This window comes from Bufo gargarizans, chromosome 8 (genome assembly GCF_014858855.1).
Source record: "Bufo gargarizans isolate SCDJY-AF-19 chromosome 8, ASM1485885v1, whole genome shotgun sequence".
Lineage (NCBI taxonomy): Eukaryota > Metazoa > Chordata > Amphibia > Anura > Bufonidae > Bufo > Bufo gargarizans.
This window is the reverse complement of record NC_058087.1, coordinates 18549283-18563472: the sequence shown is the minus strand read 5'-3', so window position 1 is coordinate 18563472 and position 14190 is coordinate 18549283. Positions and strand designations below refer to the sequence as shown.

The window sequence follows — 14190 nt, the reverse complement described above, 5'->3', positions numbered from 1 at the left end:
TCGCATATTAAATACAGAGGAGTCGGAGTCGGAAGTACAAAAAACTGAGGAGTCGAAGCATTTATCTACCGACTCCACAGCCCTGCAATGTGGCACAAAGCTACGCCGTCTCTGTAGTCATAGATTTCAATTTCTAGAGCAAGGACAGCCCACGATGCACCAGATGAAGACCCGTGTATGAAACGCCAGTCTTAAAGGGGTTGTGTAAGAATGGAGGGTTTTTGGCAACCCCCTGCTTGGCCGGGCCTGTAAAATGAAGCTTACTTACCTGCTTCCTGCTCTTTCTCCTCCCTGCCTGCGATTCTCCGCTGGGCTCCCTCGCAGAAAACATTGTCCAGTTTGACATCGTCGCAGCCAATTAATGGCCGTTGCAGTGACCGGATCAACTTATGTCAGGACACATGGTCACTTGACGCAGGTTGATGTGGTCTCCACCGCGGCCAGTGATTGACTGCAGGCGACATCAAACTGGATATTTACAGAGAGGGAGCATCGCAGGACGGGAGAAGCAGGTAAGTAAGCTTCCCTTTACAGGTCCTGCTAAGTGGGGGGAGGGTTGCCTTATTCTTGCACAACCCCTTTACTAAATGTCCCCATAGCATATAGCGCTGTTTGTAATGTGCTTAGAAAGAAGCCACTTGATTGTTTCAGTAGAAGTCGGGGGCTTCTTTATGACTTTTGGTTGCAGTCTTGCCTGAAGTTGTTTGCAACTTTTTCTCTCCTAGGAAAGCCATTGAGATCATAGCTGCAATTTCACCTCGGTTTTTGGGCAACTAAATATTCCCCTAGAGCCATAGCCTTCCTTTACGTATTACCTTTCATGTCACTTTATTTTTAAGGGGTCATCTGAACATGGGAAACCATTTTGGATTGATGATGTGGGAGCCACCATTGGACTCATCGGTTATATGTAGGGAAACCAGAAGATACATTTATTGGATGACTATTAAAAAGGTGGTCTCATCATGACTTATCTGTTCGTGCCGGCGATGGTCCTGCTGGCCGTGTAATGCATGGACGCGTCTAGTCTGCCCCACTGTTTTTGTTTGCAGCAGCTCTAACTCGTAGAGGGAGTCCACTTTTAGCGGGCTACCCTCTATCACAGCCATTTGCTCTAATAGGCTAGGTTACCATCATAAGACGCCCCCTTTAAAGAGGTTGTCCAGTCTCTAGGCATTGATGACCTGTTCTTAGGTCATTATTGGATCGGTGGGGCTCCCGCCGATCAGCGGTTCTTGGCAGCCACTAGCACTGGAAATAAGAGTGGACGGAGCTGGAAGCAGACAGCTCCATCCGCTATGTAGTGGCCGTGCCGGGTTACTACAGCTCGGCCCCCTTTCAAGTGGTAAAGCTTTCTGCTTCTGCCACTCTGTTATTTTTGCTGCCGCCAGCTGCTGAGCAGCCCTGCCTGGTGTCGGACCCCACCGGTCTGATATTAATGACCTATCCTAAGGATAGGTTATCAGTATCCAGGGTCCGGGAAGATAGACAGCAAGAGAATTGCAGCCAATTCATGCCTGAGCCGAATATAACCTCGCACCCACCACCGTGTTGGTTTTATGTTGAAGTATCGTTAAGAGAAGCAGTAATTGGTGTCAGGAGCTGGCACGGTCTTTCTGCTTCGGAAGGCGGCGGGCAGTGATCATCCTCGTTATCCTGCGACCAGACAAGAGCCGTTCACAGGAGAGCTGTTTATGACATCATTAAGGTCATTAAGGAATAAAAAAATAAAAAAAAAGTCGCACCTTTTTTATTCCCTTATGTGATTTCAATATTGTTTGTCTAAAAGTAACTGGAAAAACACAGCTCAACTCAACCAGTCACTAAATACGTGTTTGCAGCATATGGGCGGCCGTGCCACATGGGTGCGGAGGTAACCCAGACACCTGTGTCTAGGACATGGCGGTAATAGCAAATTTTGAGGGAAAATTTGACTTCTCCGGTCAGTTTGCCCACACATTGGATTGTATTTAGGGTGTTAATTGCTGCAAAAATATTCACAGGCCATTTCTACATATACAGAATCTCAGCAAATGTTTTACAAAGTTTTTATATTTAAATGTCCTCATCCATTTATTTATTTTTAAACATTTTGTAGGTTTAGAAAAATAAAACTTGAATATTTGTGTGGTTTATGTGCTTTGTTTTTTCCTCAGTGACGACTATAATTTCTATGCGAGGCAAAATGAATGTGTGCACGTTTTTGGTTTCTTCTTGTTTATTAAATTTTAAGAAGAAACATATCCCCCGTTTTAATTGAATTTTTAGCGGCCTTACACACACAAATTTGCAACTGCATTTTTCTTTGGGAAGGGGGGGAGGGGGGGGTGTTTGAAAAGAAGCCAGGAAGACAAAAAAAGGCCTACTAATGAACAAAAGCAGCAGGAGCAAAAAACAAACAACCGCAGGTGTGGCATTTTATATTTTCCATAGACCTTCAGCTAACATCTGGAGGTGTCGTTCTTACCGCAAAAAATGCACCAAAAATACAGGTGCAGAAAAGCGCAACCAAAAACCAACGTGCGAACCCACCCTAATGGAGTTATAGGCGGTCCATGGCTGTCGCATGTTGTGGTTTCACACATTTTTAATTTTTTTTTTATTTTTTTTTGAAAGACACCACTGCAGTTTTTTTTCGGCCAAACCCATTAGTGGATTCAAAGGAACGGGAAATATAAAGGAGAGACTAAAACTAGGACTACAGTGATTTTGGCTGCAACACAACTGAAGATTGCAGTATTCTAAGTCAAAGCATAGTGAATGGAGCGGAAAATATCCGTGTGCGTTTTGGTGGCGTTTTGCCGCAGATCTCATCGTTCGTTGGAAAAGGGTGAAATCCACAGCTAAAACCGCAAACATAATTCACATGCTACAGATTTGGAAATCCGCAAAGCAAGTCAATTTCCTTACAGAAAAACATCCGCAAAGTGTACATGAGATTTGTGTAATCCTATACACTTTGCTGGTACCGTACTACACTGCAGTTTTCCCGCACAGGAATCCACGCTGCAAAAACGCACATATTCTGCAACGTGTGCAGGTGACCTTATACAGATCCAGTCCATATGAAGCTCTCGGAAGGTCGCATCGCATCGTTTTGTAGTTTGACTACAGTGGACATGAGACATTGATGTTTAAGTGACCGGTAGACTGAAATACATGGAGATGTATGCTGACCTCTTCTGCATAGTGCCTTCACTGCCTCCAATTACCGCCTGGACCCTTATGTAATGTGTTGATCACGTTTTCGCTGTAGTCAACCATATTCCTTTGGATCCTTGCACTAAGGCTTAGTGTGTGCGCTCTGTGGCCATATTGCAGACCGCATTTGTGGATCCGCAATACACTGGCACCGTTCCGTGTGCATTCCGCATCACGGATGTGGACCCAATCACTTCAATGGGTCCGCAAATACGGAGACAGAATCACGGAACGGAACCCTACGGAAGCACTACGGAGTGCTTCCGTGGGGTTTCGTCCCGTACTTCCGTTCCGCAAAAAGATAGGACATGTTCTATCTTAGCGAAACGGCCGGATTGCGGACCCATTAAAGTGAATAGTTCTGAAAATCACTACGGCTGCCTCACGGTGGGTGTTCGTGCACAATTTACGGGGCGCACGCGTTCATGTGCAAGAGGCCTAAGGAACCCTAAGCTGAGCACATGAAGCTATAGTCGGAGAACGTTTCCTGCATTATAGAGGTGGGAGGGAACCAACCTTAAGTATTCTGCACCTCGTGGACCCAACCTTAAGTATTCTGCACCTCGTTGGTACAGTTAACATGTAGCATGTTAGTACAGTTAGGGCCTATTCAGACGGCTGTAGCGTTTTACGGAACTGCAATTTGTGGACTGCCCATGGCCGCAACCATAATAGAAAATGTCCTGCGTTTGCGGACAAGAACAGGACTAGCTCTTTTCCGCTGAGCCACGGAGCCACGGCAACGTATCGCATCCTCACTTGCTTGCAGCCCCATTCACTTCTATGGGGTCAGCGTTGGGTGAAAAATGCAGAATATAGAACATGCTGCGATTTTCACGCAACACACAAGTGATGCCTGAAAACCAACGGTCATGTACACAGACTTATTGAAATGAATGGGTCTGGGTTCAGTGCGGGCGCAATGCGTTCACCTCACGCATTGCACCCGCGTGGAATACTCGCTCGTGTGAAAGGGGCCTAAGAGTTTTACCCCCAGTGCGGGCATAGAAGTATATGTCTGATAAGTCTGTGTTCAGTGCCACAGATGACGTACCATACATCTGACATGGCTGTGCCTAAAAAGCTTTCAGGGATTGTCTCATCTTTGCAACTTCTGGCCATTATCCCTATTAGTATATTAGTGTATGTGAAGGTCCTGTAGAGGGACACCCCACTTGGCTGTTATCTGCTAACAAGCATTGACTCTTGATGTAACAGACTCATTGGAAGTCATTTATTAAGGGACTTACGGCTATTAAAGTTGTAAAAATAGTTGCAAGTGCCTTTCTTGTGCCGTGTTCGGCAGGTGGGGCGGTCTGGGGGTTGTCGGCGGCTGCCCTGGCAAACTTACTAGCATTTACACCTGGAAACAGGCATAAATGTTGGTGAGAAATGACTCCAGCCAGGGGTTGGATTAGTTTTTCTCTCCAGGTGCACGAACTGCTTTATATTTACCTTCTCATAAATTCCCTGAATCTTACGGCTGCGCATTTTACGCTGGTCTTGGTAAATCGCCCCCATTTGTTTTTTTAATGGCTGCTTGTAATACCACATTTCCCCTTTAGTGGTCACTGCAGGGGAAAATTGAACAGCCCCAGGGCCTTTTCCCCAGCAAAGAACGTCCTTTGGTGTGGGTTTCAGTTGATGCACCCGTGATGATCTCTTATCTTAAAGGGGCTGGGGTGTAGTATAAAGTCCTGAAATGGCAGTATTTGCTGAATATTATGATTATTATTAACAATACTAATATTTAGTGATAGTCTCTTGATCATACAATGCTTATAGATGGTAATGCATATTTAGTACCTACTTTCTCATTGCATCATAAGGGAGCCATAATATATTTATTTTTCTTAAATTTAGGCCTTAAAAACCAATTCATAATAAATTGTACTTATTTATTTGGTTCCAAAATTATCGGTAGCAATTAAGTCCTTTTTTAGGCTTTTTTTTTTTTTTTTTTTCAACTTTTGATAAGGGTGATGTCTGTATTTGACTCCGAGGGCCGCCGGACGTCACAAACAATTCTGGGTATCTTATAGGTCAGTGACCAGCTTTTAGAAATATCGTCCGTCTTAATGAATATTCTTATGCTTTAACGTTGCCCGTGTTAATTTTCGCGCGGCGCTCCCAAGCCAGCGGTTCGACTTTCAAAGGGTTAAACCAGCAGGAAAGAATTCATTTCCACTTTAATGACCTCTCCTTGCTGGGCTTGGGCAATGGGGAACATGCGTCTGACTTGTACTCCTATTGCCAATTAACACCTCCTATAACAGGTTGCCTCGGCGCAGGGCTGAAGCAGACGCAGTGGCGGTAGTTTACATGCAGCTTGTTTTTCACACTACTTGTTTAATGCCCGCAAAATTAAAGCATTAAAAGGATGGCTCCTCGAGCACGAAATAAACATGCCGTCCTCGGCCCCTGGATGTATATTTATATGTTTTTACGTGCACTGTCCTCCCAGCCGTCGAGAAATGTAAAGATCCTAATTGCTTTAGGTTTACAGTTAGTCTATGGACCTGAACACTCAGACAAGTCTGTTTTTTTTTTTTTTTTTTTTATATTAATGTCACCGCTCATTATCTTGGCATCCTTTTATCTTTTGACTCCCACATAAAAAAAATGACCTTTTTGCTTTCTTAAAATAGTCTACTGTAAATGAGGGCGAAACTATAGTACAAAAAGTACAGTAGTTAGGGAAAAATTTTTAAAAATTTGCACTGCCTAGAAAAAAATAAATCTGTAGTTTTGTCGTAGCCCTTGTTAATATTTATTACTTTGTAAGTTTATTTACAGCAAACACAGTTCAGCATCTGATTACAGCTTTCTTATCAGTCGTTTTGACTCTCGTTTTAATCAGCAGGTATTTAATAAACCTGGCTAAGTAAGTGATGGAAGTTCACACTAATAGGAAGGTGAAGTAAAGCGGCTAATAGTGTTAATAAATTTGCTAAAAGGCCTGAGCAGATAACACATTAGGTTTGTGCTGTTACCATCTGAAATGCCTTTTGTAGCACTTTGTCAACAAGTACTGCCCATGTGAAAAAGACAAGCCGGCGCGTCGACTCCCAGCGTCCTCCGCGGCCAGCACATTTTTTTTTCTTCTTTTTTTTCCGTGTTATTAATGACATACTTACAAAAAAGAGAGTTTATCTTTTATGGTGGTTTGTATAAACGGATGCGAATTGATTATTTTTATAGATTTTTATAAAATTGTTTATTTTTCTTCTTTTTTGATAATGGAGAATACCGCAAGGTTCAGTGTCCATGATAAAAATCTTAAGTAAACTCGGTGCCAGCGTTCAAGAATAACAAATTAGAGTAAGGCCTCATGCACACGACCGTTTTATTTATTTATTTATTTCCGATCCGCAAAAAACGGAAGCCGCCCATGTGCCTTCCGCAATTTACGGATCGGGTGGCCCATTGTAGACATGCCCTTTCTTGTCCGCAAAACAGACTAGAATAGGACATTATATATATATATATATATATATATATATATAATTTTTTGCGGCCCCATTGAAGTGGCTCGGCTATTTCCGACTGCCCCATAGAAATGAAAGGAAGCAAGGGCTGTGCATGCGCAGTGCACTCCCATTCACTTCTATGGGAGCAGCAGCGAGTAGCGCTTGGTGGTGGACGGATCCCGGTAAATCTGGGGTCCTCCAGCCACAGCACTCCCCGCTCCGTTCTTGTTGTAGGTGCGGGTCCCAGAGGTGGGACCTGCTCCCATCAGACAATGGGGGTGTATCCTAGCGATATGCCCCCCGTTGTATGTGATAGGAATATACCTTTAAAGGGAACCTGTCACTGGGATTTTGTGTACAGAGCTGACGACATGGGTTGCTAGATTGGCGCTACCACATCCGCAATACCCAGTCCCCATAGCTCTGTGTGCTTTTATTGTGTAAAAAAAAAAAAAACGATTTGATACATATGCAACCTGAGATGAGTCAGAGCTTGAAAATATGACTCCTCTTTGGTCACACAAGTAAGATATGACTCTTTTATGTTAATTTGCATAAAAGGTGGGAAGTATAAAAATGCATAATACTTATTGAATTTGTCTGCAAATTAAATGTAATTTATATGTTATGGGGTAACACAATGAACATTTAGGGTAGCTTTGTAGAGGTGACAGGTTCCCTTTAAGGAGTCGGTGTAGAAAATAGATGCGTTGGAAGTTTGATCTACCAATTCCATACTACAACAGCTGTAGAACCTATGGGGCCCATACTATACCGCCATATGTCGCTGATATAGTACACAAGCTTATGTAAAGTCAGGTGTTGGGTTACTGAGGTATTCTTCTATAGTGCTGTATGGAGTGTGTCTACTGCTCCATCATATGCCGCCACACTGCCTCTTTCCCTAAGGTTTTGCTATAAAGCCTTTTAATAAAATCTTTTTTTCTTCTTGCATTTTCATCTGCTATACGAACATAACCGTATCCATTTGCAGTATCCAAACCTCGGATCAGTAATATATGGATAGCTTTCGTCACTCCCTTTGCTGGCTATTCTTGTCCGCAAAACGTGTTCTATGTTTTGCGGAAAGGCCACAATGCGGATTGGACGCAGAACCAAATTACGGTGATGTGCATAAGGCCTTATGGTGCTTTGTATTATCGCATGGTGTGTTTGTGCTATTGTGCTCATTCATAGTCATTTTCCTTGCTCAAACATTTGCACAATTTAATTTATTCGGGTCTGTTTTTAATATTAAATTTCAAAGTTAATACAGTCTAAAGGGATATATTCTTTATTTTTATTTAATTTTTTTTCCAGATTTCTGATCAGTCAAATAAAAAAATAAAAGGGGGGGAAAAAAACACATTGTAGGGAGTAGAAATGGGTCCTGAGCATAGTGGAGCTGAAATGACTTTCTCTGCTCTTCCCAATTACATTATCATGATATCATCATTACCCTGGGCTGCGAGTTAGTGGAAGCCCGGGATAAGACGCTCCAGGTTTCAGATTGTTTCTACCTCCTGAGTGAAGGCTGTGATTATTGCCCTGCGGGCAGGTCAGTTCACTGGCTAACACTTTTAGACAGTTAAAGGCGGATTGTAGCAGCTATACTACTTTTTTTCAGAGCGAAATCAGTCAGATCGATTTTCAAGTGTCTTGTGACTGACCTTTCACCAGAAAGCAGAAGAATTTACTTTGTTCTAATTTTTCCCTATTCTTATCCTGTTCAAAGTCCCCTCTAATAAATATATATATATATATATATATATATATATATATATATATATATATATATATATATATATATATATATATATATACAGGTCCTTCTCAAAAAATTTGCATATTGTGATAAAGTTCATTATTTTCTGTAATGTACTGATAAACATTAGACTTTCATATATTTTAGATTCATTACACACCAACTGAAGTAGTTCAAGCCTTTTATTGTTTTAATATTGATGATTTTGGCATACAGCTCATGAAAACCCAAAATTCCTATCTAAAAAAATTAGCATATCATGAAAAGGTTCTCTAAACGAGCTATTAACCTAATCATCTGAATCAACTAATTAACTCTAAACACCTGCAAAAGATTCCTGAGGCTTTTAAAAACTCCCAGCCTGGTTCATTACTCAAAACCGCAATCCTGGGTAAGACTGCCGACCTGACTGCTGTCCAGAAGGCCATCATTGACAGCCTCAAGCAAGAGGGTAAGACACAGAAAGAAATTTCTGAACGAATAGGCTGTTCCCAGAGTGCTGTATCAAGGCACCTCAGTGGGAAGTCTGTGGGAAGGAAAAAGTGTGGCAGAAAACGCTGCACGAGAAGAGGTGACCGGACCCTGAGGAAGATTGTGGAGATGGACCGATTCCTGACCTTGGGGGACCTGCGGAAGCAGTGGACTGAGTCTGGAGTAGAAACATCCAGAGCCACCGTGTACAGGCGTGTGCAGGAAATGGGCTACAGGTGCCGCATTCCCCAGGTCAAGCCACTTTTGACCCAGAAACAGCGGCAGAAGCGCCTGACCTGGGCTACAGAGAAGCAGCACTGGACTGTTGCATGTCATTCGGAAATCAAGGTGCCAGAGTCTGGAGGAAGACTGGGAAGAGGGAAATGCCAAAATGCCTGAAGTCCAGTGTCAAGTACCCACAGTCAGTGATGGTCTGGGGTGCCATGTCAGCTGCTGGTGTTGGTCCACTGTGTTTTATCAAGGGCAGGGTCAATGCAGCTAGCTATCAGGAGATTTTGGAGCACTTCATGCTTCCATCTGCTGAAAAGCTTTATGGAGATGAAGATTTCATTTTTCAGCACGACCTGGCACCTGCTCACAGTGCCAAAACCACTGGTAAATGGTTTACTGACCATGGTATTACTGTGCTCAATTGGCCTGCCAACTCTCCTGACCTGAACCCCATAGAGAATCTGTGGGATATTGGGAAGAGAAAGTTGAGAGACGCAAGACCCAACACTCTGGATGAGCTTAAGGCCTCTATCGAAGCATCCTGGGCCTCCATAACACCTCAGCAGTGCCACAGGCTGATTGCCTCCATGCCACGCCGCATTGAAGCAGTCATTTCTGCAAAAGGATTCCCGACCAAGTATTGAGTGCATAACTGAACATAATTATTTGAAGGTTGACTTTTTTTGTATTAAAAACACTTTTCTTTTATTGGTCGGATGAAATATGCTAATTTTTTTAGATAGGAAATTTGGGTTTTCATGAGCTGTATGCCAAAATCATCAATATTAAAACAATAAAAGGCTTGAACTACTTCAGTTGGTGTGTAATGAATCTAAAATATATGAAAGTCTAATGTTTATCAGTACATTACAGAAAATAATGAACTTTATCACAATATGCTAAATTTTTGAGAAGGACCTGTGTATATATATATATATATATTATATTAATGCTATTAAAATCCTATTATTAAATTGGAATTCCAATTATTCCAGTTGCTAAAAAGTATCCCCCATCCACTTGATGGAGAATAACTAACTTAGGCCTCATGCACACGACCGTATGCATTTTGCGGAACTGCAAAAATATGAATGACATCCGTGTGCATTCCGTATTTTGCAGAACGGAACAGCTGGGCCTTCATAGAACAGTACTATCCTTGTCCGTAATATGGACAATCGTAGGACATGTGGAAATGTGGGCATAAGGAAACAGAATGCACACGGAGTAGCTTCTGTTGTTTTTTTTTTTTTTTTTTTTAAGGGGGAGGGGGGGTTTGCAGACCCATTGAAGTGAATGGTTCCGCATACGGTCTGCAAAATAACCGGAATGGACACGGGAAGAAAATACGTTCCTGTGCATAAGCCCTTATGGTGGGCATTCAACCACCAAACTCGAGAACTGAGCCAAGCCCCGCGCTCTGCTAAATCTGGCAGTCCCATAGAGAATGAATGAATGGAGTGGCAGGGTGGTGGTATGGGATCCTCATTCTCTGGATAACTGGGGGTTCAGCATTCGGACTATCACCAGTCAGTCAGGTCTAAGAATAGGTCATTGGTATGCTAAGCTTTTAAGATGTTAGATTCCCATTAATTTACTTTGTAACCTCCAATTTCTAGAGAATTTTGTTTGACTTATGTTTTTTTTTTTTTTGTTTTTTTTTACGTTTTGTCTGTCTCTCATCTGGGTGGTCCTATATGCAGCTAGTCTCGTAGCGGGGAAACTACATCTCCCATAATTCCCCTGTCCACCGCTTGCACCTTGAAACCCCGCCCTTCTGCTACAGCTCAAGTGACCTGCCCCCTTGTGTCGCTCCACCCGTCCCTCTTACTGTAGTTTTGTTCCGGTAGAGAAGCCGAAGGACACAATCTGATCTGTGATGTTTCGTGCTTCAGCCATAAGAGGGAGCGGAGTGAGAACGTCACAGATGAAGGGAGCATTCAGCAGAGTTGCGGTGAGAGTGGGCAATGTAAAGGATATTAGTAAGTTGCAATACAAGGCGCGGCTGCTACTAAAAATATGGAGCTGTATCTAACGGTGAGAAGGATACAGCCATGCAGCGCCTTCAAACAGCTGATCAGGGGGAGCCAAGAGTCGGACCCTCAACCATCAAACTAGTTTTAAAACTGTAAGGATACATTCACACCACACTAAAAACCTGCTGTCACACGGTCGTTTTCATAACCGTTGCAGTCTATGGGGCTGATCACATGGGCGTTTCTTTAAAATATAAAAAAACGTTAAAACAAACTGTGTAAAATGGGCTTAAAAAATATATGACTAATGTCTTTTTGGCCATTTTAACAGCCAAATTATAATTAATGGGCCCCTGTTGTCCTTTTACACAGGAGCACACATGTAACAGCAGTTAATAACGGGTACACTATGGAAAAAATACACTATGAAAAACAAAAAAAACACTTGCTCCGCACTGAAGGCAGCAGAACCTGAAGCTCCCAACGTTGTGACATCACAGGATCACGCTGGGAGCGTCAAGTCCTCCTGCCTCCTAATGTGGAGCAAGAGCAAGTGTTCCCGCGCGTACCTGGGGGAATTTTATTTTTATTTTATTTTTTTTTCCCTCCCATAGTTTACCAATTTTTTAGCAGCCGTTACCCGGGTGCACTTCTGTCTAAACAGCCGTCGATTTCATTCAGGAGTCCATTAATTGGAATACCAGGATCGGCTGCTAATAAAAAATATGGAGCTATCTCTGAGGCAGATGCTGCCATGATGATGTGAGTACAGTCCAATAGAGGCCACAATCAGATAGGAACTGACTGCCCCATAAATCTGTTATGATGCAGTCATTTTGCTTCAGGGGGAGCCGTGGTCGGGTCCAGAATATGCGACCGACACACAGACCGCATTACCCAGGCCGATCACTGGTCATGTGAATCGGCCCCTATAGGAGTACAGTTCTCCAGCTATCTCCGGAACTCCCATAGAAATGAATGTAGCAGCTTGTGGCCGCTCCGTTGATTTTGGTGGGCTCCACAGGTGACGGGTCCCCCGTTCTCGTGATCTGAGGGGGCAGCAATAGGCCTAATAACTTTATATAACCAGAATACCCCTCTTAGCTCAGGTGAGGATTGTAAAATGATATCCCCAAATGGCTCCATGAACGTAATCCTAGTAAAGCAGAGATAACATTTTGCATTTGAGATTACTGTAATGCTATGAAGATTCGAAGCTCCCTCACCCACATTCCCTTCACTCCACCGCAGCGATGCAAAGTGAAATTGTTTTGAAATGCGTTAATCACCCCAGGCTAACAACACCACCGCATTCACACCACCACCAAGACGTGATGGAGATAATTGAGACATGAAAAGTATTTTGCAACAGTAGGAAGCCATGTCTGTATGATACTATCCAGTCTAAGGGGATCTCTTCATAGCATGGCAGACATTTGTGTAGCCTGGACATGACCTGGGACCAGCCACATTTTAATAAACTATTTTGACTTCTTCTTTTTTTAGGGGCCTCCCACCGATGCTCCCGCAGTGGACACAGCCGAGCAGGTGTATATTTCTTCTTTAGCATTGCTTAAAGTAAGTATCTGTGTCTGTATGTTCATGTCAAATGACTTTTTTCTGAGATTATTGTACCGATCCTCAAACCTCCTCTCAAAGCCTTTTTATTTAGTGTTTCTACAGAGCTGGCTTTTGTGAATTGCATTCTAGGAAGTGTCGTTTTAAAGGGAATCTTTTAGCTAGACAGACTCTTTTGAATTAAAGGGGTTGTCTGAGATTAGAAACGGTCCCTCCTCTGGCTATTGGTTGTGTCTGGTTTTCCAGTTCATTCAATTCGTTGCAATACCAGAGACCATTAAAGCCCAAGGTACAATGCATTCGGTAAGTCTTCAGAGCCTTTTGCTTTTTCATATGTTGCAGCCTTGTGCTAAAATGTAAAAAATAAAAAGTTTTCCTCCATCAATCTGCACTAAAATTTTGCATGGATATACCGTATTTTTCACCCTGTAAGAGGCACCTAGATTTTAGAGGTGGACAATAAGAAAAAAAACGTTTTTCATTACACCTCAGGTCAGACCACCAATCAGACCTCAGCTGACAGCCCCCTTTAGAACCCCAATGGTAATAAGACCTCAGCTCAGACTCCAATGTAAATGACCCCCAATCAGACCTCAGTAAGAGTCCCATGCCTCTCATCAGCCCCTATGCCTCTCATCACCCCCATATCAGCCCCATGCCTCTCACCAGCCCCCATTATCATCCCTTATGTCTCTGATCAGCCCCCATTATCGTACCCCACGATCAGTATAAAAGTCTTGGGAGACCCTGATCCCAGAGTCTTCTGGACCTCAGACTGGGCGAAGTTTTATCTTCTAGCAAGACAGTGATCATAAGCGCACAGCCAGGACAACACGGGAGCGGCCTAGGGACAACTTTGTGAATGTCCTTGAATGGCCCAGCCAGAGCCCTGACTTGAACCCAATGAAACATCTCTGGAGAGGCCTGAAAATGGATGTCCACCAAATGTCCTTATCCGACCTGACCGAGCTATGAGAGAATCTGCAGAGGACAATGGAAGAAAATCCCCAAATCCAGGTGTGCAAACTTTGTGGCATCATACCCAAGAAGGATGGAGGCTGTAACCACTGCCAATGGGGCTTCAACGAAGTCCTGAGTAAAGGGTCTGAATTCTTGTGTCAATGCAAGATTTTAGTTTTTACTTTTCAACAAATTATCAAAGATTGCGGACATTTTGCTTCACTTTGTCATAATCAGGTGTTGAGTGCAGAATGATGGGCTCTTGAATTTTGTTTGTATATTAGCACAAAATCGCAACACAAAAATGTGAAAAAAGTATAAGGGTCTGAAGACTTTCTAAATGCACTGTATTGCCTTTTCTGGAGGAATAAAGCAGGTCCAATCTTTCTTTAACACCAACCACTGGATTGTGAGGAAAAATGGAAGTAATTCTTCCAGAATGCAGTGCAGCAAAGAGTGAAGCTGCTCGGGGAGCATCTGTCCACAGTGTATTGACTAGCTTCCGTAGCAATGAGCAGAATTCTGAATGCAGCTGTAG

At 43.0% G+C, this 14190-nt stretch overlaps 1 protein-coding gene across 1 annotated transcript in view; it reads left to right on the top strand.

Annotated features, from left to right (window-relative positions):
* PSMD14 (proteasome 26S subunit, non-ATPase 14) overlaps positions 1-14190 on the top strand; it is a 77589-nt gene that overhangs the window by 23947 nt on the left and 39452 nt on the right. The window contains exon 3 of the mRNA XM_044303467.1: positions 12621-12692. Within this exon, the coding sequence (XP_044159402.1) occupies positions 12621-12692 (72 nt within the window). The remainder of the gene's footprint in view (positions 1-12620; positions 12693-14190) is intronic.